Here is a 25,287-nt window from a genome sequence, read left to right on the forward strand (position 1 = left end):
TGGGGTGGAAAATAAAAACGAAACCACCGCTGTACCACCTTCTCCTAACATCAGCGGCGCGTCTCTCCGCTCGTCACCTGGCACGCAACGGGGTCGCGCTCAAAGCGCGGCACGTTGTCGTTGACGTCCGTGACGGCCACGTCCACCCTCACGTAGCTGGAGAACGGCGGGAAGCCCGCGTCGCGGCACTCCACGAACACGGCCACGCTCGCCCGCTCCTCGAAGTCCAGCGGCCTAGCCAGCGACACGGCCCCGCTCGCCCGCTCCACCTCGAACGGGTTGTCCCCTCCGCCCGCCGCGTAGAACCACACGGGCGCTGCGCCGGGCCGGGATGTCTCGGCCTCCACCCCAGCCACGGTCGTCCCCGCCGGCGCGTCTTCTGGCAGCGCGATGGGCGGCGGCGACCGAAGGCGCACGCGGGGACGCGGGAACGAGGCCGCGTCCCGGAAGCGGACCGTGACGGTGGTGGCGGCGCTGCGGTGCGGAGGGGCGAGCTCGGTGGCCGCGAGGTGCACGGTGAAGTCAGCGGGGCCGCGGAGCGGTGCAGCGGCGCTCAGCGAGCCCAGCGAGGGGTCGAGCGCCAGGAGGTGAGCATCGTCGCCCGACAGCGAGAAGCGCAGGGACGCGTTGGCGCCATAGTCGGCGTCGACGGCGGTGGGGACGAAGATGAGAGCGCCTGGAGAGGTGAGCGCACGCACGCACGCAATTATGGCACACTCGGTTGAACCATTTACCATCAACTTTGTTTTACCAGGTAAGGCCCACTGAGCTACGTAGCTCTTTTTCTGAAGCAATCTGGACAGCAAACGATAGTTCAACAAAGTAGATGATAACGGGTAAATGTATAGCAGCAAAATAATCCAAGATGTCACGCTTGCGAACCCGTTAGTTCTCGGAAGCTAAGCAGATTTTATTCTGGATAGCGCTTGGATTGTACAAACAGGTTGCTGTAGGCCTGGACAGCAAGCGATAGGCAAACAAAGCGGCACTTCATCGTGTGTAAATGGATGGCTGCGACGGACCCAAATCAATATTGTCAATACTGATCACCTTGAGAATAGGTTTTCCACTTTTTTCTGGCAACAAAACAGCTGTGTTAAGATGTTAAAACACCAAACTGAAAGCTTTTACAAGGAATCATGTCTGCATTGACCACAATACTTGGTGGTCAGAATGCAAACAAAAAACATACTCTGATAATATAGGAATTGTCTTTGAAACGGATTGGTCCATACCAGAGACAGCTTTCTTTGGAGCCTCGTCTCAAACGGTATTAGACCAGAGGACGCCAAAAGGCGTACAGCACAATGACAACGCACTATCAGGGGTGAGCAGCTACATCATGGGACCTCCTTTGCCAGTACCAAAATATGAGAAGAGGTTTTCCCCTTTTTTCTGGCAACAAAGCAGGTCACGGCAGGAATTCATACTCATACGGCAGCAATTCATACAGGTGTTAAGATGTTAAAACACCAAACTGAAACCTTTTACAAGGAATCATGTCTGCAAGTATTGTGGTTAATGCAGACATGATTCCTTGTAGAAGGTTTCAGTTTGGTGTTTTAACATCTTAACACCTGTTTTGTTGCCAGAAAATAGGGGAAAACCTATTATCATATTTTGGTACTGGCAAAGGAGGTCCCATGACTGATCACCTTTATTTTGCAAGTCTCAGAAGACTGAATAGACATTCTAATTGCATCAAAATTGGTAACATGGTCCATTAAAGACTGATAAACAGATTTGTTGATTCAAATATAGATTTTAGACGGTTTTATGAGGACCGGTGTTTTATGCTGCACTGGTGGACTGCCAATACGTCCATTTAGTATGTTTTGGTTTAGCAGGTGAGGTCCGTCTAAGGTATGTAGCTATTTTTTAGAAGCGATTTGCCTATCACAAATGATAGCTCAACGAAATTTATAAGCAGCCAAATACTCGAGAAGCATGATGTTGATTTGAACGTGGAAGGAAAAAGTGGAGGAAAAAAGTGGAGGAACCGGAGAAAAATGTACGCGACCACAGGGAGAGAGACACGCAGACTCCAAATATACAATAATGGTAGGTTTTTACCCTTTTAACTGGTACAAAACTGACACCTTTATTCAAGGCATCATGTTTGCAATGACCACAACACAAGTAGTCAATAAAGCAAACAAAAAGAAGCAACTCTGATAAGGATAATAATATGCACTGTCCTTGAAGTTGATTAGCCCACACCCGAGACGGCTTTCTTTATAGCCTAGTCCCCATTGGTGTAGGGCCAGATGACACCAGAAGGCGTACAACTCAAAAACAGTGCAATATCAGAGTATTGAGAGTTCGGGGTAAACATTTACAGTTGTGGTCATTGCAAACATGATGCCTTGAATAAAGGTGTCAGTTTTGTACCAGTTAAAAGGGTAAAAACCTACCATTATATTTTGCCACTGGTAAAAGAGATCTCATAGTGTAAATGTCCAAATATACAGCAGGCGTGAGGGTCAGGATTGAACCCACGACCTTCTGTATACCAGGCGAGGTAGTTAACATCTCCTAGCCATCGTGATGATGATGAAAGACATGCAAACTCCAAATATACAGCAGGCGTGAGGATCAGGATTGAACCCACGACCTTCTGTATACCAGGAGAGGTAGTTAACATCTCCTAGCCACCGTGATGATGATGAGAGGCACGCAAACTCCAAATATACAGCAGGCGTGAGGGTCAGGATTGAACCCACGACCTTCTGTATACCAGGCGAGGTAGTTAACATCTCCTAGCCACCGCGGTCGTAATAATTGAGTACGTTTGGTATCCGTGCTGTTCTCGTCACACGGGGCGATCGTCACAAAGGTAAGACGCGATCTGCGGTCATTTGCCCCGTCGGGGGCGACGTCATTCCGTGCAATTAAAATCGAGTAAGTTGCCGGTAACTTTTTTGTTTATTTGGTCAAATGTGGACGGTGACGTCGGCACACGGTGTCCTGCTGGTTTTGTGAATGACGTCACCGGATGTCTCGCGTCGACTGTGACGGTGCGCGGTATTTTAGAGTGAATGCACGCCACCGTGATAACCAGGGCAGCCTGCCAGATTCGAACAGCACATGGACAAGAGACATATTGGCACACGGCCACAGACTCGCACTTACACACACATGGACAGACAGGCACACACATGTACAGACAAAGATCCCCTGTATAGTCTGTAATATAGTGTTGGGGCAAGTGCTGTGAGCGAGTAGCAGCACCTATGAAGGCCAGCACTGTGGCACACGCGGGGGTGGGTGGGTGGCCAGCACCACGCCCGGCCGCCTTTGTCTACCTAGTGGCGATGTTTACACACCTCACTCGATACTCATTTGAGGCTGAGTCGACCTAGGGGAGGCCCAGGACCAGTTCAGATAATCGTCACTGATGTTGGCCGTGAGTGGGAATCAAACCCGGGTCGCCAGATTCGTAGCGCAGCGCGCTAACCGCTACTACACTACCGCTCTGCACACACACACGCACTCACCCCCACCAGAGACCCAGTTTCACCGTGAAGGCCACGGAGAGCGAGCGAGGGCAAGTACGTTTAATGAGCGACAACGAAAGGACCCGGCCCGGCACGCGGGGAGGTGGCGGTGCAGCAGCCACGCGTGCCTGGCCTCTTTGTCCGTTGACCCTGATCACAGGAGAAGAGGTCACGGCCGGCAGGCAGAGGTCACGCTGGAGAGGATGCATGGGTCCCGCATCACTCGCCATCTTTTTTTTAACAAGTTGGGTTTTTTTCCCGTAGTAAATGCACCCCATCGCATCGCAAGCCAGCCAGGGTTGGTTGGTGAGCCAGGTTAGGGCTCGGACGGGTGACCACCAGGGACCTGCCAGGTGTCACAGGCAGCGACGATTGTCACATCCTCACCCAATTGGCTCATACACCACGACCAATTAAATCAACCAAAACCGCCGCCGCCTATTAATCGTCCAGATTGCTCTTTGGCACAGCAAGGTCGCCTGGCAAATTGGGGCTTCCGCGGCTTCACGAAATAGAACCGCCGGGGTTGAATATCTACCGTACGCGCGACCATCACGCGGACTCCGATGGCCACCCTCGCAGCGGCGGCTTTTTTGGCTCGGCCGTCGAACAAAGACCAACGCCGCATAGTGTGACGCTTTCTGATGCGCTTCTGCGGACGTCTGCAATGATCTTCCTTTGGATATCAGGAAGCCACTGGGGCTGTGCGCTATTAAATCACCTATATTGAAAACGACTCTCTTTAGAACTAATTTTTGTGCGTTAGTTTGTTGTCCTTCCCCGCACCTCTGATTAGCATGGTTGGCTACGTACAGCGCGAAAGAAGTTCAACGTACATATACACACACACTTTCAACGCACTCAATGGAATCCGTGCGTCTCTCGACAGATCCACCCACAGCGACCGTCACAATCAGAGTGTGAACGTGGGAACACTGACCACACAGCAGTGAACCATTATGCAAGTTTCTATACGAATCTACGGGTTTATGTGCGAGTCTAGGGGTCTCTATACGAGTCTACGGGTTTATGTGCGAGTCTAAAGGTCTCTATGCGAGTCTATGGGTTTCTGTGCGATGTAAGTCGATGAGACACGTTGTGTGTGACCGCACTGTGAACTCGAAGCCCTCCAACCGAACTTCAACTGAAGCCACGTCCTGGCTAACAATTTATATGAATGCATTAAGCCCCCCCCCACCCCCTCTGGCCTTTGCACCTGATTGGCTCACAGGTAATGACATCACATGTATCCCTCCATTTAAGACTGAAACAGGAGGATTTTTCCACAACGCTGGCTGTCACCTGACGATGCTGGTTGTAATCACTGGCGAAACGTCACAGTACTCGAATTGTAAATGTTGTGGAATTACTCCCAAACACACCACCGGTGCGCTGTACCGGTAACGAATCGGCACGTTTTTGTTCACGTTGACAAACCTTACTGATTGGCTGTGTCGGATGGTGGCTGGTTTAATGACACATTTATATTTACGCGATCTAACCAAAACCTCTATATTGGCCATGGAAGCCTTACTACGTGTTAAACCAAATCAGAATTTCGCCTTTCAGGTTTTATACGTAACCAGTAACACCCCGATTTACGTCTCCCCCTTTAACGTCATTTCGCAAATACTCTCGTAACATTATTATCTATGCGGCTACCCCGATTAGCGTTGCCTCAACCCCACATGCGCACGTCACTCACAGCATCGTCCATCCTGTCTTGTTATCTGTCGCCTATTAGCCTTCGCCTCCCCCTCCACCACCACCACTACCACCACCTACTACGATTACCATGTGAATCGCTTTGATTGACGTCGTTTCGATATTCGTCGTTGCACCCTTGGGGAACGCATCTACGACGTGAAGCACTGGGTGTGTTGCTGTAAAGCACTGGGTGTGTTGCTGCACAAATACCTCGAATCTGGACACGGACTTATGAGTTCACCATCCATCTAGCCGCACGCAAGGAGAGCGGCTGGCTGCAGCGGCAATACCCTTCTGAGCAGTGGCGTTCATTTCGTACCACGCCACCACGCCACCACTGCGGTCTGGAACACCAGGGCTCCAGGCGCGGCAGCATTTATTCTCACGAGCAGCCGCCCGTCCACGCGTCCGCCCGCCCGCTTACCGCTCGGCGTTGGCGTGGGGACGCTCGCCACGTACGGCGCGTTGAGGAACGCTGGCCCATTGTCGTTGACGTCCGTGACGGTGACGAGCACGGAGACGGACGTGGAGAGGGCGCCGCCGGTGCGGGCACCCCCGTCCGTGGCCCACACGAGCAGCGGGTAGCCGTCGCGCGACTCGCGGTCGAGTGGCGCGAGCGTCCGCAGCTCGCCCGTCGCGGCATCGATCTCGAGGGCCCCCTCGCCCCCTTCCAGGCGGTACCTGCGACGACGCCGTCGGTCGCGGGAGACAGACGGACGTTGACTCGGAGACACGCGAAGGCTCGAACGGGCGAAGGAGAAGTAACACGAGGTGGGTTTGTGTAATGCAGCTATCTCTGTAAGTGCCTCGCTATCCCTCTCCGTGTCCGTCTGTCCACCTTTCATTATCTCTGGGTCTCCCTGTCTCCCTGTTGTCATCTCTCTGTCTCAGGAACCACACGGCAGATATCAAACGGATGTCATAGACACAAACGTTGGGGAGCGGTGAGCGAGCGGATGAGTGAGTGAGTGAATGAGTGAATGAGCGGGCAAGTGAGCGGGTGACCGAGCTGGTGAGTGAGCGGGTCAGTGAGCGTGCAAGTGCGTGAGCGGGTGAGCGAGTGAGTGAGTGGGCGGGCGGGCGAGACAGCGGGTGAGTGAGCGGGCAGGTGAGTGAGTGAGCGAGTGAGCGAGCGAGCGGCTGAGCGAGTGGGCGGGCGAGTGAGCTGGCGAGTGATCTGGCGAGTGAGCGGGCAGGTGAGTGAGTGAGTGAGTGAGCGAGTGAGTGAGCAAGTGAGTGAGTGAGTGAGCGGGCAGGTGAGTGAGTGCGTGAGTGAGTGAGCTGGTGAGCGGGTGAGCGAGCGAGTGGCTGAGCGAGCGGGCGGGCGAGTGAGCGTACATGACGGTGCCGTTAGGCCCCTCGTCCGGGTCCTCCGCTCGCGCCGTCCACAGCACGGTGCCGGCCGCGGCACCCTCCTCCACCTGCAGGCGCACGTCGCGGCCCGGGAAGTGTGGAGCATTGTCGTTGGCATCGCCCACGAGCACAGTGAGCGTGGCGGTGCCGGTGAGAGGCGGGGAGCCTGCGGTGCGGAGAGACGGCGCTGATGAAAATGAAACGCGAAGCGACTCGCTCAGCGCGCTGCCGGTCGCCTACTAAGTTCCCCCGTGCAGCCTACTCGGCTCTGCCGGGGGGATGAGTGCCGTGAGCGAGTGGCGCCTACGAGGGCCGGCACAGCACAGGTTAGGGGTGGCATGGCCAGCGCCGCGCCTGGCCACCTTGGTCTCGCCAGCCGACATTTCCAAGCGGCACCGGGTGGTCCGTTTAGGCCGAGTCGACCTAGGGCAGGTGGCTCAGCTTAAATAGGGCACCACAATAATGAGATGTTAACTACCTCGCCTGGTATACAGGGGGTCATGGGTACGATCCCGGCCGTGATGATGCCTGCTGTATATTTGGAGTCTGCTTGTCTCTCTCTGTCTCATCAACATCACGGTGGCTAGGAGATGTTAACAACCTCGCCTGGTATGCAGGAGGTCATGGGTTCAATCCCGACCCTCACGCCTGCTGTATATTTGGAGTTCATCTATCTCTCTCCCTGCAGTCGTGTGGATTTCTCTCCGGGTCCTTCGGGTTTTCCCTCCACGTTTAGAATCAACGTCGCACGTTTAGAGTATTTGGCTGCTATAAATTTCCACCTGATAAGCCAGTTCGTTGAGCTATTATTTGTGGTAGCCAGGTCGCTTCTGAAAAAGAGATACATAGCAGCTCAATGGGCCTTTCACTGGTAAAAAAGTTTTTTTAAACGAGTGGGTCACACGGCCCACTCAGAGTCGGCGAGGCCGACGATTGGCCGGCTCGTGAACCGAGGGATTCGCTCCCATGTACCGGCGTCGGTGGCCGTGACGAGCAGCAGGTGGCGGGGCCGCGCCTCGCGATCGAGCGGGCGCAGCAGGTCGAGCCTCCCCGAGGCCGACAGTGAGAATGCGTCGCGCTCGTAGTCTCCCCCTACCACGGCGTACGACACCACGCCCGCCGGGCCCAAGTCGTCGTCGCGCGCCGACAGCTGCAGACGGGGGGGGGGGGGGGGCAGAAAAACGCGGGCGGGGGGATTCAACATCGGCTGGCGACGTCGCCGCTGCCCTGCGAGCAGTCGACCCCGACGGTCGGGGGGAAGGGCTCTCACCTGGGCGATCTGGAGCGGCCGCCCTCCGGGCCCGCCGAGGCCCTCCGGGACCCCGGCCACGACGCCGTCGCTCCCGAACGACGGGACGCGGTCGTTGACGTCAGTGACGGAGACCGCCACGGCGACGGCGGACGCGAGCGGCGCCGGCGAGCCCCCGTCGCGCGCCTCCACGACGAGGCGGTACGCGTCCCTGCGCTCGCGGTCCAGGCCGCGAGCGACTCGCAGCTCTCCCGTCACCGGGTCAATGCGGAACGCGGCGTCGTCGTCCCGATCCTCCTCTTCGTCGTCGTCGTTCTCCTCCGTGTCCCCGCGGCGCGAGCCCTCCACTCCGGTCCCGGCGCAGTCGTCGCGCGCACAGAGCTGCCGCCGGTCACACGGCGTCAAGTTGTCATCGGTGTTGTCGCCGCTTCCCGCCGTACCGAACGCCAAAACCGGCACGCGGAGCGCGACGCCGTACGACGCGGCACGACCCACAAAACACGCGGCAGCGCGACCGCGAGGGCCTGCTGCTGCTCCCTCAACGCTGGCCAGATGTCTCAGACAAAGACTCCCTTACAGCCTGTAACAGACTGTTGGGGCAAGTGCTGTTAGCAAGCACTTACGTAGGCTGGCACGGCACACGAGGGGGTCGGTGGTCAGTACCACGCCCGGCCGCCTTTGTCTCCCCAGTGACAATGTTGACGCACCGCACCAGGAACTTATTTGAGGCTGAGTCGACCTAGGGGAGGCCCGGGACCGGTTCAGATAATCGTCACCAGCTAAGCCACCACTCCGTGCGAGTTCCCACGCTTTGCCCTACCGCCACACAATGTTTGCCGATCGACGAACTGTGGCGGGGCCATTTACACCATACGATGAACAGAGCGTGGGGAGATTTAAAAACAAAAATATAAACATATGAATTTCGACAACGCGATATTCGCCAATAAACCTCACGCCCCCGCCGCGGAGCTACCTCGTGTCGCTGTCGACGCGGCACGATCCTGTATCGGACCCGTCCGTTGAGGCCCGCGTCCGCGTCCGCGGCCGACAGGCGCGCCACGACGGCGCCGACACGGGCGTCCTCCGGGACACGGACGCGGTACGCCGGCGCGGCGAAGCGCGGCCGGTTGTCGTTCACGTCCTCGGCGATGACGAGCACCGTCGCCGCGTCTACAGGTGGCGGCTGCGGCGTCGCCGCCGCCCGCGTGCCCACCCGGTCGCTCGCGAGCACCATCAGCTCGTAGCGCCCCGAGGACGCCGCCGACGTCAGGTTCGACTCCCGGTCGAGGTCAGCCGACGTGCGGATGACGCCGTCGCGAGCGCCGATCATGAACGGCGGCGGCGGTCGTGATCCCTTGGGGCCGGGGTGAGGGGGGGGGGGGTGAAAAGAGCGGATTCCTGTTTGATTGATCGAGGAGGAGGGGGGTGGCGGGGGAGGAGGAACTGGGAACACCGAAAAGGTGCGACTCTGAATATTTACTCGATTTTGCTGTACAGCTTGCCGGTGTGATTTCAGGTGATACCAGGGATTGTTTGGCACAATGTCCAACGTTTCGCTCCCAATGCTGCGAGCTACAGGAAGTGGATTCCCGACGAAGCTTCCGGCACGTGAAGTGAAACGTTTCGGACAGGGCTGGAATTTATTGACATTAGCCCAAGCACATATTCACGTGACGGTTTTTTTCCTAAAGTCATTGGTGATCAGGCCACGAGCATCACCTTGATACGCGTGAGAACCCAGTTGAACCATCGGTGGTTGCCCACATTCGAACAGCAGAATCTCAGTGGTGGCGGCTCATCAATCAGACCTCTTGAGAGACCCCACCAATGCCCCGCCGTTTGTTTTTGCAGCCGCGATGGAGAGCCAACTGAGACATCGGACCGGGGGGCACGGCCGATGCGGCCACCTGATGCACAAATGGCGCATCGAAAAATTCGGCTGCCTGTGAGTAGCGCGGCCACGAATCCCAAACCGTCGACCGCTTCGTAAAGACACCGCCGGTGCTGCTGCTGCCTTCACTCCTTTAAAGGAGGAACGGAGGAGATCCACTCTGCGTCTGAACAGACAATTGAGTGGATAACAGTTTATTGAACAGTTGAACAGTTTATTTATAATTGCCCTGTGAGCTAAGAAGCGCTTGAATCGGGTTTCATCAACAAACAAAAAACTGTTAAATAAAAAACACAACGTTTGCAGGTCGCATAAAAATTATAAACACAATAAATACAGCAATGAAAAAAGTCAACACATTAAAACAAATTACAATATATTACTTAATTATAAATGTAATATTTAACTAAACTGAACATTTTTCGATTTAAAGCTTTCGTGACTGCAGGGATTCATCTTCTTGGTTCTTTCGGTAAAGTCACGTAGAAGGGAAGTAATACAATAATAAAAATAAAATAATAATAAAATAATTCTCACGACGTTTCGGCCACAACGCAAGCAGCCGTCCTCATGTGAAGACCAGGTCTGTCGGGGAGACAGCATCTGAATGATACAACACCACGCTTGGAGCGTATATTTAAGCTGGGTTGGAAGGGGGGAAGGGCGCCTTGACAAAATAATTTGCATATCAAGAGGAATTTAGCATATTTATGGGAAATGCAGGTATGTGATTAGTACTACTTGTGAAATGCGTAGGAGGTGGGCGGGGGGGTTTCAAAGTCATATTATGCCCGTGCATTATGCAGGATTAGCAGCATCAAAGGGAGGGAATAGGGGTAGCATTAATAAAGGGAAGGAATGTTAATAGAATGTAGCTGCAGTAACTAAACAACCACGTAAAAACTAAAGTATAAACTACATAGTATCATGAGTATACTAAATATACTCTCCAATAAGCTGAGCTACTAACAGTAAGTAATACATTACAATTCTATGTCGCAAAAATATAATATGCTTTCAGCTAAACTTTTTTCCCTTACATCACACGGGTCTACCCCGTACTATATGCTTCCATAGACAAACCCAGCATTAAATTATATACTGTATTACTATGCACCACCCTATACCTTAGAACAATACATAGTGTAATATTACACTATGTATTATTCTATCCACCCTACTGTATATCACACTACTGTATATTCACAATACAATTACAATACTATATATTGCCTTATACATTGTATTAAACATTACAATTTTATACTATTTATTATCATACAATCTGCTATACACTATACCATTGACCGTCGAGTGAAAGATACTAAGAGGAAGCAACGAAATATGTCAATGGAAGAGTGGTAGTAGGAGACTTGCAGCGGAGCAAAGAACCCATTCCCTGCGGAGAATACAAGATATATAGTCATGCCAGTCAGTGGACTGCGGTCTGAAAGTCACCGTAAACGTGAACACAATCAGTTAAGATCCGAAATGGTTTATTACGTCATTCCAATGATTGCTGAGCCAGAATCCATCTTCTTGGTTGAAATTATCTCTGTGTTTGTATATGTGGATCGCCTCATGAACGAATCTCTCATGGTAGCCAGATGGCTTGCAGAGAACCTATGTCTTGGATAAGTCAATGTCATGTGAGCCCACTGAATTGTAACAGTGATCTGCCACGGCTGAGGTGTTTGTCCTACCGTATTTCAGGTCTGCTTTATGTTCACGGATGCGGTCCGAGACATGTCGTTTGGTTTCTCCAATGTAACTGCTACCACAGAGGCAACTTAGTTTGTAGACGCCAGGGTACTGTATGTCTGGAACCACATCTTTTACAGACGCGACCAGATCACGAATTTTGTGTACTGTGTTGAATCGGACCTGGATCTTGTGTTTAATCAGGATTTGGAGATCTTTTTTGTGACCCCAGCAATGTAGGGTAAGGTGATGGTTTTGAAAGGCTCCTCAACAGGATCCTTCTTGATGGCTGGAGCGATGGCTTTGCGGATTGTGTAGTCAGAGTAACCATTAGCCTTAAGAGCATGGCGTACGTGTTTGAGTTCACTGGCAATGTGTTCCTGGTCGAAGATGCATTGGGCTCTATGGTATAAAGTCTTGATGAGGGAATTCTTCTGGGATGGATGGTGGTGGGAATCCGGTTTAAGGTAAGCATCCGTATGGGTGGAATTCCTGTAGACAGAGTGACTCATTGAACCATCAGGTCTCCTTTTAATTAGGACATCCAAAAAGGGTAGCTTGCCATCTTTTTCGACTTCCATGGTAAATCTGATGGCTGGGTGTATGGAATTGATGTGGTCGATGAATTGGTCTAGAGCAGGCCGGCCATGTGGCCAGATGACAAAAGTGTCATCTACGTACCTCTTCCATAAGGTCGGGCGTAGAGTGGCAGTCTGGATGGCGTCAGTCTCAAATTTCTCCATGAACACGTTGGCTACAACCGGAGATAGGGGAGAGCCCATTGGGGTGCCCTCAGTTTGTTTGTAGAAAGTTCCATTCCAGGTGAAATATGTATTGGTTAAGCAGTGTCTCACCAAGGAGGGGTACCCCAGTATTCAGTCCTTGATGAACCAAGTATTCAATGATTGCGATGGTGTCAGGTACAGGAACTTTGGTGAATAAGGAAACCACATCAAAACTGACAAGCAGGTCGTCTGGGGACTGGGAAATTCCCTTGATTGTCGATACCAGGTCCGTAGAGTTTAGTACCGCAGAGGTGGTTTTTCCAGTGAAAGGCCGCAGGATTTCAGACAAAAAACGAGCCAGTTTATAGGTGGAATAGTTGATAGTAAAGACAATGGGACGAAGAGGCATATCTTCTTTATGTATCTTTCGAAGGCCATATAATCTTGGTGGCCTGGCTGCAGAAGGTTTCAACGAGAACTGTTTGGTTTGATCAATTAATGCGGTTGAATCAGAAATTATTTTGTTGGTTTTAATGACGAGGCTGTTGGTGGGGTCTCTTTTTATTTTTGTATAGCTGCCATCGTTGAGTAGTTCTTGCATTTTGTTGTTGTATTATATTTTTTCCATGATGACAGTGGCATTGCCTTTGTCGGCTGAGAGGATGACAATGTCATCCCTCTTTTTTAATTGAGCTAATTCAAAACGCTCATCTTTGCTGATGTTGCTAGCTGGCATCTTAGCGTTGTTGAGGGTTACAGCGATTTCAGATCTTGCTACGTCTGCAGCGATGTGACCCAGGCCCTTGAGAGCCACATCTACTCGGGCAATGATATCATTAACTGGTATGTGTCTAGGTGTGACTGCAAAGTTTAGTCCTTTAGCTTAAACGGATTTCAGACCATCAGAAATAGAACTGTTACTGCGATTAATTACGACTTTGTTAACGTCTAGCTTTTCAGTGTGTGGGTCTGGTCTCTTATTTGAGAGGCGGTTGAATTTGGAGATCAAGTTGTCCTTACATTTGGTCGACATAGCGGCAGCTGAAGAGGCAGTCATATTGTCTACATGTTCCCAATCCGATGTGGACATTGTTGCAGTCAAAGATTAGTGTGATTTGTAGAGTGTCTTGTCTAACTGATCTAGTTCGGTGCGCGTAAGTCTGATTTTCTCTGAGATAAGAGCTAAGCTAGTTCTAGACAGAATTCGTTAAGCATTAGAAGAAGTTACAGCAGCAGAGGTTAGTGTAAATGCGATTGGTATTACCTTAGAGTCGCGGCATCTCTTCAGAAAGGTGAGAGACTCGATTAGCTGAGCCTTCTTATCACGGAGCTTGTTGAAGGCTCTTAAAGTTTTATGGAATCCCACCCCATAGTGGCGGTTAAATTTCGATTTAAAGCTTTCGTGACTGCAGGGATTCATCTTCTTGGTTCTTTCGGTAAAGTCACGTAGAAGGAAAGTAATAAAATAATAAAAATAAAACATAATAAAATAATTCTCACGACGTTTCGGCCACAACCAACCCAGCTTAAATATACGCTCCAAGTGTGGTGTTGTTTCATTCAGACGCTGTCTCCCCGACAGACCTGGTCTTCACCTGAGGACGGCTGCTTGCGTTGTGGCCAAAACGTCGTGAGAATTATTTTATTATGTTTTATTTTTATTCTTTTATAACTTCCCTTCTACGTGCCTTTACCGAAAGAACCAAGAAGATAAACTGAACATTAAGATTACAGAAACATATTGCAAAATAGTGCATCTAGAGTGAGGAATAATATTCGATAAAATATAGCAAAACGAAGAATAGAAATGCCTTTGGTAAAATATCTAAAATTATATCTTTAATTCTCGCTGCTATTAATCGATACGAAACAAGAAGATCGGGGGCGGGAGCACAGAACGACTCGCGACCTCGCAACAACGTCGCATGCCGGGCTTTAAGATTTCCCACAAGTCCGCGTAAATAAGAACGTTACAACACCGAGCCTCACCTCTGGCCGAGACCACGACAGGGAGAACTCCACCTCCGCATTCTCTCCTTCGTCTGGGTCCAATGCGACGACGGTGGCCACCGTGGACCCAGGGGACACGTCCTCTGGCACGGTCAGCGTGAAGGCCGGCCGGGCCCCGCCTTCCTCCGGCTCCTCCCGTGGGACCAATCCGCGGCCGGACACCCGCAGGGCCACGATGGCCGGCCCGTTGTCGTTGGCGTCGAGGACCCGGACGAGGACGGCGGCCGTGGCGGTGAAACGGGGGGCCGGGGGGGCCGCTCGGTCCGCGGCCGTCACGAGGAGATCGTGGGAGGGCCGCGACTCGCGGTCCAGCGGCCGGGCCACACGGAGGACCCCGCGGGCGTCCACGGAGAAACGGCGCTCGGGGTCGCCCAACGTGATCTCGAAATCCAGCGCCGCGTTTTCACCTGCGCGGACAAAATGTAAAGAGTGATTTTAACTGTTCGGATAGCTGCAGACTTAGTGCTGCTTGGAAGCGAATCATCAAATAATACATTGTTTAAATGCATGCCTATAGACCTCACCATACTTCAATAGGGATGAACATTGGTACGGCTATATTAGTACGCATAATTGACAGGAAGTATAAGAACAATGACCTTACATAATGCATATGCATAACACTACACAACCATTACATTACCATGTAAATGGTAATTTAATGGTTGTCTATGCGCCGCTTCTCGGTGGCAGCCCCAACAGTCTGGAACGATATCCCTCTGCACATTCGCAGCATCACCTCAATCGCCTCCTTCAAGAGAAGCTTAAAAACTCACCTCTACAATCATGCTTTTGAGCGACTCTGAGCTTGGCTCCGCGCCTCTGAGTTGCGGCCACTACGTCTGCAAATTTGCGCGCGTTACAAATTGAACTATTATTATTATAAATAACCCCAATGGCAATGGATACCGATAGGCATTTATATGCATTCATTAATCCCTCCCCCACTTCGTGCAAGAAGAGCACACAAGTGACGTCATCACATCTACCTCTCTATTTACGGAACGCAACAGGAAGATTTCTCCACAAATCTGGCCGTCGTCTGATTGTTGTAATTACTGGCGAAACGTCGCACTCCGATTGTAAATGTTGTGGCTTGGCTCTCCAACACACACCGGTGTGCTGTACTAGTGACGATTTGGCACGTTCTGTGTACGTGACAACTCTTACTAGTTGGCTGTGTCTAGTGGTGGCGGGTTTAACGACACATTGAAATCTAAAGTGTCCGTCGCAAACGCAGTGGAGGGCGTCTGGGAAAGGGCCGACGCCTGGTGGTGGAGAGAAAAAATGGGCTCACGTGAAAACGAATTTCTTTAGAACTGCTTGTTGTTGTTGTTGTGTTTAGTTTGTTGTCCTTTCTCCCCGCGCCTCCGATTAGCACGGTTGGCTACGTACAATGCGAAAGAAGTTCAGCATACATACCGCACTATACACTACTATCCACTATGCTATACACTACACTATCACTACTATTCACTACAAACCCATACTAAATTGAAGACGAACTTCTTTCAAACTGCTTTTTGTATGTACACGGGATGACGAGCTGACTTTAAATAAAAAGATTGAGTCTATGGGTAGTGTTAGTCTCTGGGTAGTGTGTATATATGTTGAACTTCTTTCGCACCATACGTAGCCAACTGCGCGAATCGGAGGTGCAGTGTTGAGTCTATGGGCAGTGTTGAGTCTATGGGCAGTGTTGAGTCTATGGGCAGTGTTGAGTCTATGGGTAGTGTTGAGTCTATGGGTAGTGCTAGTCTATGGGCAGTGTTGAGTCTATGTGCAGTGTTGAGTCTATGGGCAGTGTTGAGTCTATGGGCAGTGTTGAGTCTATGGGTAGTGTTGAGTCTATGGGCAGTGTTGAGTCTATGGGTAGTGTTAGTCTATGGGCAGTGTTGAGTCTATGGGTAGTGTTGAGTCTATGGGTAGTGTTAGTCTATGGGCAGTGTTGAGTCAATGGGTAGTTTTGAGTCTATGTACAGTATGTATGTTGAACTTCTTTCGCACTGTACATAGCCAACCGTGCTAATCGGAGGTGCGAAATCCTCGCTGCCCACCCTCATAATATTATAAGCTCAGCCAATCGGTTAATACTTACGTATCCAATCAATTAGCATTTCAGAGTAGCGCACCTCCGATTAGCATGGTCGGCTACGTACGGCGCGAAGGAAATTCAACGTACTGCACGGACACCTCGGTGGGTACGTGTCCGTGTTCCGACCCGAATCCGTCTCGTCACGGACGGGTCTCTCGCTTCGCCCTCCGGCCGGCGCTCGATGATTCTCGCGTGCTCATCGTAGCCCTGAGAGCGATTGTTTGAGGGCGCTTTACGAATTAAAATTATCATTATTATTCTTCTATCACCAGTTGGACCGATGTAAAACGGAAACCTCGCTTGCGTTGGTGAAAGTTCCTCGTCACCGGTTTCGTTCGCGAAATGAACGCCGGCACGACGCAACGCGATCCAGAATGAGTTTAGGGTAACAAACTCACATTTTAAAACATATATACGTAATATATAAATGCACGCGTGTTGTGCTAAATAAATTAAATAAGCAATACAAACTGCGCTGTTAACTCGGAATCGTATCGTCGCAATCAAGGCCGAAAGCCGAGACGCCGCGGGGTCACGCTCCTCCGGCGCAGAGAAGGAGCCCGAGAAATGTTGGCGGCATTGTGCGACAAACACTGGGCGATTGAGCGAGCGCTCGACACAAATGCGACGGGCAAAGCGGGCCGTAAACGCCTCCGCCGAGAGACGGGATACTTAGCAGTCACTTTACCCGAGGCACAAGCGGGCCAGAATCACCTGCCCATCAATGGCGGGGATTGTTAACGCGTGGACCCCGGCATTCCTCCGCCGATCTCCCCCTTCCTTTCCCGCGGTTCTTTTTTTTTGCGAGCGATGCCGCTCCGGCGCGACACGCGACATCGACGTCGTCGTCGCGCGTCCGTTGCCTCCGCTGCTCGAAGCTCCCACCAGCTCTCCCACAGCGATGACCACGACCGTGAAATGTCAACCAGACGACGCCCGCTTGTGTCTCACAGAGTGATGAGAGTCGTGATGATCATAATCATGACGACAATAGTCATTTTATAATTCGGAACGCGCACAAGGTCAGTTTTCGCTCTCACTCCCCGGGAGAGAGAGGGGGGGGTAGAGAGAGGGGGTACAGAGAGAGGAAAGGAGTAAGAAGAGCGTAAAATATTTTGTGAAATCTTTCATTTAAAAGGGGGGGGGGGGGGGTGGAGCACATAAAGCAAAGCATTGAAAAAAAAAACGAAATGATGAACGAAGCAAAGTGCAGACTACACCGAGCATCTTCTTGTTTCCTCTGATCGTAAAAAAAGAGAGAAATTATTTTTTCGAGGCACATGAGGCCACAGATAAGCGGGAAGGCAGCCAGCACTCTCAACATTTGTCCAGGCTCTCAAACCTAGCCGAGTCCTCTTGTCTCTCCTTCACCACGCTGGCCACAGTGGGATTTGGTGACAATAGCCAGAAAAATGAATACCATTAAATACAGATTTTAAAAAAAAATTCCCTTCACTCTTCACTAATCCGTGCGAATTAGTTTGACTTTAAACGCTGCAAAAAAAAATGATTGTGTGTGTGTCTATATTGTCGCGCACCACGATTAACAATCCATAACAGAGGATTTGTTGGGTTACCTCGCGAAAATATAAATGTATTGTTAAACCCGCCACCACCCGACACAGCCAATTCAGTAAGAATGCATCACGTTAACAAAACGTACCAATTCGTGACTAGTTCACCACACCGGTGTGTTGGAGAGTAAACCGACTACAACGTTTACAATTTACAATTGTAATATTGGTTCGCGAAATCCCCCCCACCCCTTCGTACGTGAAGGGCTCACAAGTGAAGTACCGTTGAAGACGCTTGACACCAAGGTTGAGGCACACGTATGTTTATTCGTGTAAGCGGTCAGAACAGGACAGCACTAGAGGGGGTATCGGCCCCCTCACCCGGATAGCTGGGGATACTTCGCTAGCTATCTTGATCTGCCTCGTAGTCCTCCAGTTACTGGGCTAGGGGAGGCTGTCTGGGCCGACACTGGTTAGCCGGCCTACGGTACCCGGAGTCCCAGAGACTTACTCTGGGTCGCGGGACCACGCCACTGGCTCGGTCCTGCGCGGCCCTGACAAGGGCGGCGTCTCAGGTGAGTCCAGGGCTTCTAGCTAGACGTCTTCAGTCTTCCTTCTCCATCCTAATACTGAGCCCCGATCTCTCCGGCTCATCCCCCTTTATACCCCTCCGAGGATCACAACTCCGGGCCCCCCCCCAGGCTGCCCGGTGCGGACGTCGTTGCGGGCACCTCCCCGTTAGCACTCACGGAGCCCCGCCCCCTGTGCTTGTTTCCCGTGTGATCCCATGCATACAGCCCTACACATACAGCCCCTCCGTAACAGCCCTACATCACCCCCCCCTACACAGCTCGCAGCCGTCCCGGCTGCAACAATTCCAATTAAGGTATATTAACCCCTTGAGCCCCGCGTGTGCCTCAATTTTTTTCAACCATAACGAGAAGAGAACAACAACAACAATAACAACAATAAAAACCCTAAAAACCCCGAAGGGAAAATAACCCGACGCACCCCCCCCCAAATAAATACGAATTCCGTAACCCAACGTATATACAAATCGCCAGGAACCCCCAGCACACACACAACACAACACACACAGTGTGCCAGGAGCACACCACCGACGCAGCACACAGTAACCATGACACGTGAAGGAAAATAAGAAAAAAAAAATTTCTTCCTTTTGTATATTATAAGAGTCTGCGCATTTTAGCGCGCGTCCTTGCCGCAGGCCCGTCACACGGGGCAACCCCGGACGGCGGACCATCCGGTGGCGGCTGTCCCTTTCGAGATGAGGTCGCGATTGAAGTCGCGCGACCGTCGGCATCACCCGTGTGGGTTGTAGGGCGTGAGCCCGTCATTCCCGGTGCACCTGGGGGCGGGACAGCCGGCAACACATCAGGCGAGAGCAGCGACGGACCCTCCGAGTCGGTCGACCCCCCACATGCTTGGCCCTGCGTGTGTGGAGTGGGGCCTCGCACCGCAACAAACGGTTTTAGCCTAGAGGGGTGTACAAACCACCGGCGCCTCCCCCATTTGATTCGAACGCACTGAGGCCTCAAAACCTCGACAACCTCGACGGGGCCCCGCCACGGGCGCACGAGTTTTGAGGAGGTCGCGAGTGGTACCTGGGGACAGTGCAGCCATGCCCTGTCCCCCGGCTTCCACTGCAGCACGTGCGCGCGAGCCAGTCTGAGGCGCTCGTTCGCCTTTTGACGCCTGTCAGAATTTAGCCTCGCAGCATCCCGCGCCTCAGTCAGTTTGTCAAGGTTAAATTTAACGTGTTCGTCCAATTGAGTTTTACCCAGCGGCGCGGGGATCTGCAGCTGTGCCCGAACAGGTGGGTCGGGTTCGCGGCCATACATAAGAAAGAAGGGTGAAAATCCCGTCGCAGCATGGGGAGCCAATCTGTATGCCGCTAGAACCCCTTGAATTTGTAAGTCCCAATCAGTCTGTGAGTCCGAAACTTGCTGCGACAACATAGACGTGATGGTGCGATGCAGACGCTCGACCATCCCGTCCGTTTGCGGGTGATAGGGAGAGGTTCGAATTTTTTTCGTTCCTAGGAGATCACAGACTTGTTTTAGGAGTTTTCCGGAAAAATTTCTACCCTGGTCGGTCAGCAGCCGCTCCGGAGCACCTTTGTCCATGACGTAACCTTGGACAAAGGCGTCCACGATGGCTGCTGCCGACTGATTTGCCAGGGGCCAGGCCATAGGCCAGCGCGTAAAGTATTCCACCCCAGTAAGCAAATATCTATTTCCCCTGGGGGTGGCGGGGAATGGCCCCAGAATGTCCAGCGCGACCAGTTCGTTTACTCTGGAGACCTGGATGGACTGCAAGGGCGGGTTCGACTCCCGTGCCGGTGGTTTGCGCTGCGCACACCGAGGGCATGCTGCCAACAGATCAGCGACATCCCTTGTCATGCCCGGCCAAAAAAAATCAAGCTGGAGCAAGGCGAGGGTTTTCTGGGTACCCAGGTGGAGGAGGCGCTCATGAGCAGCCCACACCACCTTACCCCGTAATCCCGAAGGGACCACCAGCCGGTGACGGTGGGATTTGCTGTCCCAAAGCATGAGCAACCCTGCGTGCATCCCCCAAGCGTCGGCTTTACCCGTCCCCCGCCCCCTCTCCCCGGCGCGACGACGCAACGCGAGGAGGGAGGTATCCTCCATTTGGAGGCGCCCCCATTCATTAACGGGCAACCCAAGCAGGGAATCTTTCCCCTGTTCCGCGATATCATCGGTGACCAATGTTTCGTCATTGGCGGCGGCCGCCAGGACCGGAACCATCATGTCCCCTGCTGGCTTGCAACGCCCCGACCCCAGGAGGCATGCGCATTCGGAGGCGGTTGGCATCCGTGACAGAGCGTCTGCGTTGGTGTGGCGAACGCCCTTACGGTAGGTCGTTTAGAAATCAAACTCCTGGAGGACCTCCAACCATCGGGACAATTGTCCCGATGGCTGTTGAACCCTCAGGGCGTACTGCAGTGCCGCATGATCTGTGCGAACGGTGAAATGCCGACCGTACAGATATGGGCGATACTGTTGGATGAAATGGACAATTGCCAACAGTTCCCTACGGGTGACACAATATCGTTGCTCCGCTGGAGACAACACCCGACTGCCGTACGCAACCACCCGTTCCACGCCGTCAACCACCTGGGAAAGCACGCCCCCAATACCCGTGTTGCTCGCATCGGTGTCGAGCAAAAACGGTCTCGAAAAATCTGGGTAAATCAAGGGAGGAGCTTTCACTAAGGCGTCCCGAAGGGAGCAGAAAGCAGCTTCCTCATCCTGACCCAAGTGGAACCGAACCCCTTTAGATGTTAAAGCGTGTAGGGGTTTGGCAATTGTCACAAAATTAGCGACGAAGCGTCGATAATACGACGCGAAGCCAATGAAACTCCTGACCTCTCCCACCGAGGTGGGAGTCGGCCAGGAGCTGACACACTGCGTTTTGGCGGGATCGGTAGCAATACCTGAGCGCCCCACGATGTGCCCCAAATAACGCACCGAATCACGTAACAAATGGCATTTTTGGGGCTTAAATTTCAAGTTAGCAGCCCGCATCTTTAGGAAAACTGCCCGCAACCTCTGGAGATGTTCGTCAAAAGTTTTTCCAAAGACAATAACGTCGTCCAAATAAATCAAACACGACTCCCATTGTAATCCAGCCAAAACCAATTCCATCAAATGCTGGAAAGTTGCCGGCGCTGAGTGTAAGCCCATCGGCAACCGGTTAAATTGGAACAAGCCGTGCGGTGTACGGAACGCAGTTTTGGGCTTTGAATCATCGTCCAGAGGCAGCTGCCAGAATCCCGAAAGTAAATCTAGTGTGGAGAAGAATCGCGCTCCCGCCAAGGCGTCCAGCGATTCGTCCATCCGTGGGAGCGGGTATGCGTCGGCAACCGAAATTTTGTTAAGGCGCCAAAAATCCACGCAAAACCGCAACGAACCGTCCTGCTTTTTAACCAGGACGATCGGCGCTCCCCAAGGGCTGGTGGAGGGAGAAATGATGTCGGCGGCTAACATGTCATCAATAGCCGATTTGACATGGTCCTTTTCGGCGGGACTTAACCGAAACGGATTTTGGCGAATTGGCGCGCTGTCACCCGTGTCAATATGGTGACGCAGCAGATTAGTGCAACCCAAATCGTATTTATTCCGACTGAAGACGTCGGAAAATTCCCTGAGTAGCGTTCTAAGCTGTTGGCGCTCTGAATTTGATAGGTCCGTCGATCCCACGCAAAGCGCGTCGAGCCACCCTTCATGGGTGTCCGAATGTGGGTGCGCCCGGGAAGCAGTGTCAACGTGGTTCGCGGTAGGTTCCTCGCAGGGCACCGGCGTCGCGTGAGCGAGCACCGTCCCTTGAGGAACCACCACTGTCTGCGACCCCACATTGAGGACCGCGATGAAAGGGTCCCCGTCCCCTCTAACGACGGTCTGGGCCGGAATCAAATGAGGTCCACTAACCCCGGCCCTAGACGGTCCCAGCACAATACCCCGGTCCCCAACGCCCTTAGCGAAAGGCCGACGAAGTTTCAGAGGCACTAACATTTGAGCTCCCGGCGGCACATGAACGGTGTTAACGACGAACGCCGGGACTGTTGCGCACGCCGTTCGAGCCGTAGCAGGGGAAGGCAGGAACGCCATACGTCGTCCCGACGGAAGCTCAATACATCCTTGGTCGATCAAAATACGGATCGGCATTTTGGCCAAGAAGTCCGTCCCCAGCAGGCACGGAACCGCCAGCGAGGAGGAAACAAAAATAGGCCCCGATAATTTGATGTCCCCGATACAAATTTGCGCCCGAATCTGTCCAATGATGCCAAGAGAGCCTCCGTTAGCGGCATAGAATGGAACGTTGACCGGCAGTAAAGGACGGCTCTGGACAGGTAGAATATTGTAAATTAGTTCGGAAATGATAGTCGCCGATGCTCCTGTATCAACCAGGATGCGTACCTCTACCCCGTCAATATGTCCCACCACAGCCGACGACCCCGACGACGCGGCCACAACACGATGGGCTAACACGGACCACTGCCCGGGTTCGATTCGAGTCCCCGCAGTGATGCGTGTTTGCCCGTCGCAGCGCAATGTCGGCCCCCCGTTCGTTGCGGTGTGCGAGTGTGTAACGGGTGTGTGCTTGGGCCAAACATGTGGGGTGCCGCGACTCGCCGGGTTATGTTGGTGGAGCTTGGAAGGAGGAGGACCGGCGTCCCGTCGAGGCGTCGTCCCGCGCTGTCGAGGAGAGCGGCATCCCGAGGCGACATGGCCCCGGACGCCGCAGTTGAAGCAGCGCGGGAGCGCCGGCGGAGATGACGGACGGTCGAGGCGGCTTGACTCGTCCCGGCCCGACCGTGCTCCCGTCGCCTGCTGCCGTCGACGGTCGACGGCGTAAAGCTCCTCCGTCGGAAGGGTGGCTGCAGCCACCGCACGCCCAGCCCTCGCCCTGCTGGCTCTCCATCGCAGCGACAGCAAGTTGGCGTGGAGGAGCCGCGCAGCTTGGAGAGAAGTCATCTCCTTGTCTTCTTGCGCAACGACGGCGATGTCCAAGTCGTCAGCTAACAGGAGAATCTTCTCCGTGACCATCGCGTCTACGCCGTCTTCATCCATACAGGGGAAGGCCGTCTTCGCCAGCGCCAGGAGACTCGTTCTGTACGCCAGGGGCGACTCCTTTTCCCCCCGCTGGCGATCGTAGAACTGCTGTCTGCACTCAGCTGAAGACCCGTAGACCCCGGCCAGCAGCTGCAGCGCCATCCGTAACGTGGAGCGCTCCTCCCTCGGCGCCGACGTGAGAGCGGCGAGTGCATCGCTGTCGAGGAGCGCTGGCAGCGCGCAGAGAGCTTCAGCGTCCGACCACTTGGCCATCTCTTGATGGGCGATGAAGCGTCTCTGGAAGCCGCCCCAGTCGCCCTCCGCAGCAACGAACTCCTTAAGCGGAGGCAGCCGTTGTTGCAGCACAGCGTTCGTCGTGAAAGTCTGCAGGCTGCTGTCCCCGGAATTCGGCAGTGCTTCGGTGCGAACGGCAGATGGGATCGCCTGTCGCAGCCGTGATGACGCTCCCTCCGGCGATGACGCGGCTGCCCCAGCGAGAGCGACATCGGACCCCAGGTAGAGCCCGGCCACGCCCTCTGCAGCTGCCGCGGCGAAGGCGGGAGATTCAAACTTTGAATCAGTCGAAATGGCGGGAAGGCGCACCGGACGTCGGTTGCCCTCGCCCCGTGGTGGTCCACCAGCCCCCAGGCGCGTGATCTTTTCAAGCGTGGCGGCAGCTGCATAAAGCAGCTCCGCCAGCCTCGCGTGCGCCAGCCTCAGTCCTTCTGACGGCAGCTCCTCCTCATCGTGATGCCCCGGTATGAATGCGCCCGGCTCCGGCTGCACGATATCTTGTTGAGCTGTCTCGGGCTCGATAATTTCAGCGTCGTCCTCCCCTTGTGGTACTCCGGCTCGAGCTGTCCGGCGCGTGTCCATTGTTCGTAGATGTTCTGACACCAGTTGAAGTACCGTTGAAGACGCTTGACACCAAGGTTGAGGCACACGTATGTTTATTCGTGTAAGCGGTCAGAACAGGACAGCACTAGAGGGGGTATCGGCCCCCTCACCCGGATAGCTGGGGATACTTCGCTAGCTATCCTGATCTGCCTCGTAGTCCTCCAGTTACTGAGCTAGGGGAGGCTGTCTGGGCCGACACTGGTTAGCCGGCCTACGGTACCCGGAGTCCCAGAGACTGACTCTGGGTCGCGGGACCACGCCACTGGCTCGGTCCTGCGCGGCCCTGACAAGGGCGGCGTCTCAGGTGAGTCCAGGGCTTCTAGCTAGACGTCTTCAGTCTTCCTTCTCCATCCTAATACTGAGCCCCGATCTCTCCGGCTCATCCCCCTTTATACCCCTCCGAGGATCACAACTCCGGGCCCCCCCCCAGGCTGCCCGGTGCGGACGTCGTTGCGGGCACCTCCCCGTTAGCACTCACGGAGCCCCGCCCCCTGTGCTTGTTTCCCGTGTGATCCCATGCATACAGCCCTACACATACAGCCCCTCCGTAACAGCCCTACACAAGTAACGACATCACATCTACCCTTCTATTTAAAGAACGAAACAGGAGGAGGATTTCTCCACAAATCTGGCTGTCCGCCTGATGATGCTTGTTGCGATTACTGGCGAAATATCGTACTCAGATTGCAAATGTTGTGGATTCGCTCTCCAACACACCGGTGTGCTGTACTAGTAACGAATTGGCCACGTTTTGTTTATGTGACAAACCTTACTAGTTGGCTGTGTCGGGTGGTGACGGGTTGAACGACATTTATATTTACGCGATCTAACCCAAAAAAAACAATATTATAAAAAAACCTACGTGTTAAAACGTGTTCAACAAATTATAAGACGCACCGCAAACTTGTGCCTGGTGTCAATAAAGTTGCACACATCTGGTCGCACGCACGCAGCCACCGAATTACGTACGTACGTATGTACGCATGTTGAACTTCTTTCGCAACGTACTTGCTAATTGGAGGCGCGGAGGACACGACAGGGAAGGATA

General features: G+C 53.2%; 1 protein-coding gene across 1 annotated transcript; it reads right to left on the reverse strand.

Annotated features, from left to right (window-relative positions):
* Positions 1-38: 38 nt before the first annotated feature.
* Positions 39-24,218, reverse strand: LOC144736304 (protocadherin Fat 4-like). Its single transcript, XM_078618951.1, has 8 exons — positions 23,438-24,218; positions 14,116-14,543; positions 8,783-9,163; positions 7,828-8,187; positions 7,530-7,707; positions 6,543-6,723; positions 5,629-5,885; positions 39-676 (listed from the first exon to the last, which is right to left on the reverse strand). The coding sequence occupies exons 1-8, from the start codon at positions 24,216-24,218 to the stop codon at positions 51-53; spliced, it is 3,192 nt and encodes a 1,063-aa protein (XP_078475077.1). The 3' UTR covers positions 39-50.
* Positions 24,219-25,287: the final 1,069 nt, after the last annotated feature.

This window comes from Lampetra planeri, chromosome 60 (genome assembly GCF_965212315.1).
Source record: "Lampetra planeri chromosome 60, kcLamPlan1.2.h2, whole genome shotgun sequence".
NCBI lineage: Eukaryota > Metazoa > Chordata > Hyperoartia > Petromyzontiformes > Petromyzontidae > Lampetra > Lampetra planeri.

Coding starts and splice junctions, on each gene's coding strand:
- LOC144736304 (XM_078618951.1), bottom strand. CDS start 24,218: ATGGACACGCGCCGGACAGCTCGAGCCGGAGTACCACAAGGGGAGGAC. Junction 9,164..14,115: donor TGTCGTGGTCTCGGCCAGAG/GTGAGGCTCGGT, acceptor CCCGGCCCCAAG/GGATCACGACCGCCGCCGCC. Junction 677..5,628: donor CCCCACGCCAACGCCGAGCG/GTAAGCGGGCGG, acceptor TCACCTCTCCAG/GCGCTCTCATCTTCGTCCCC.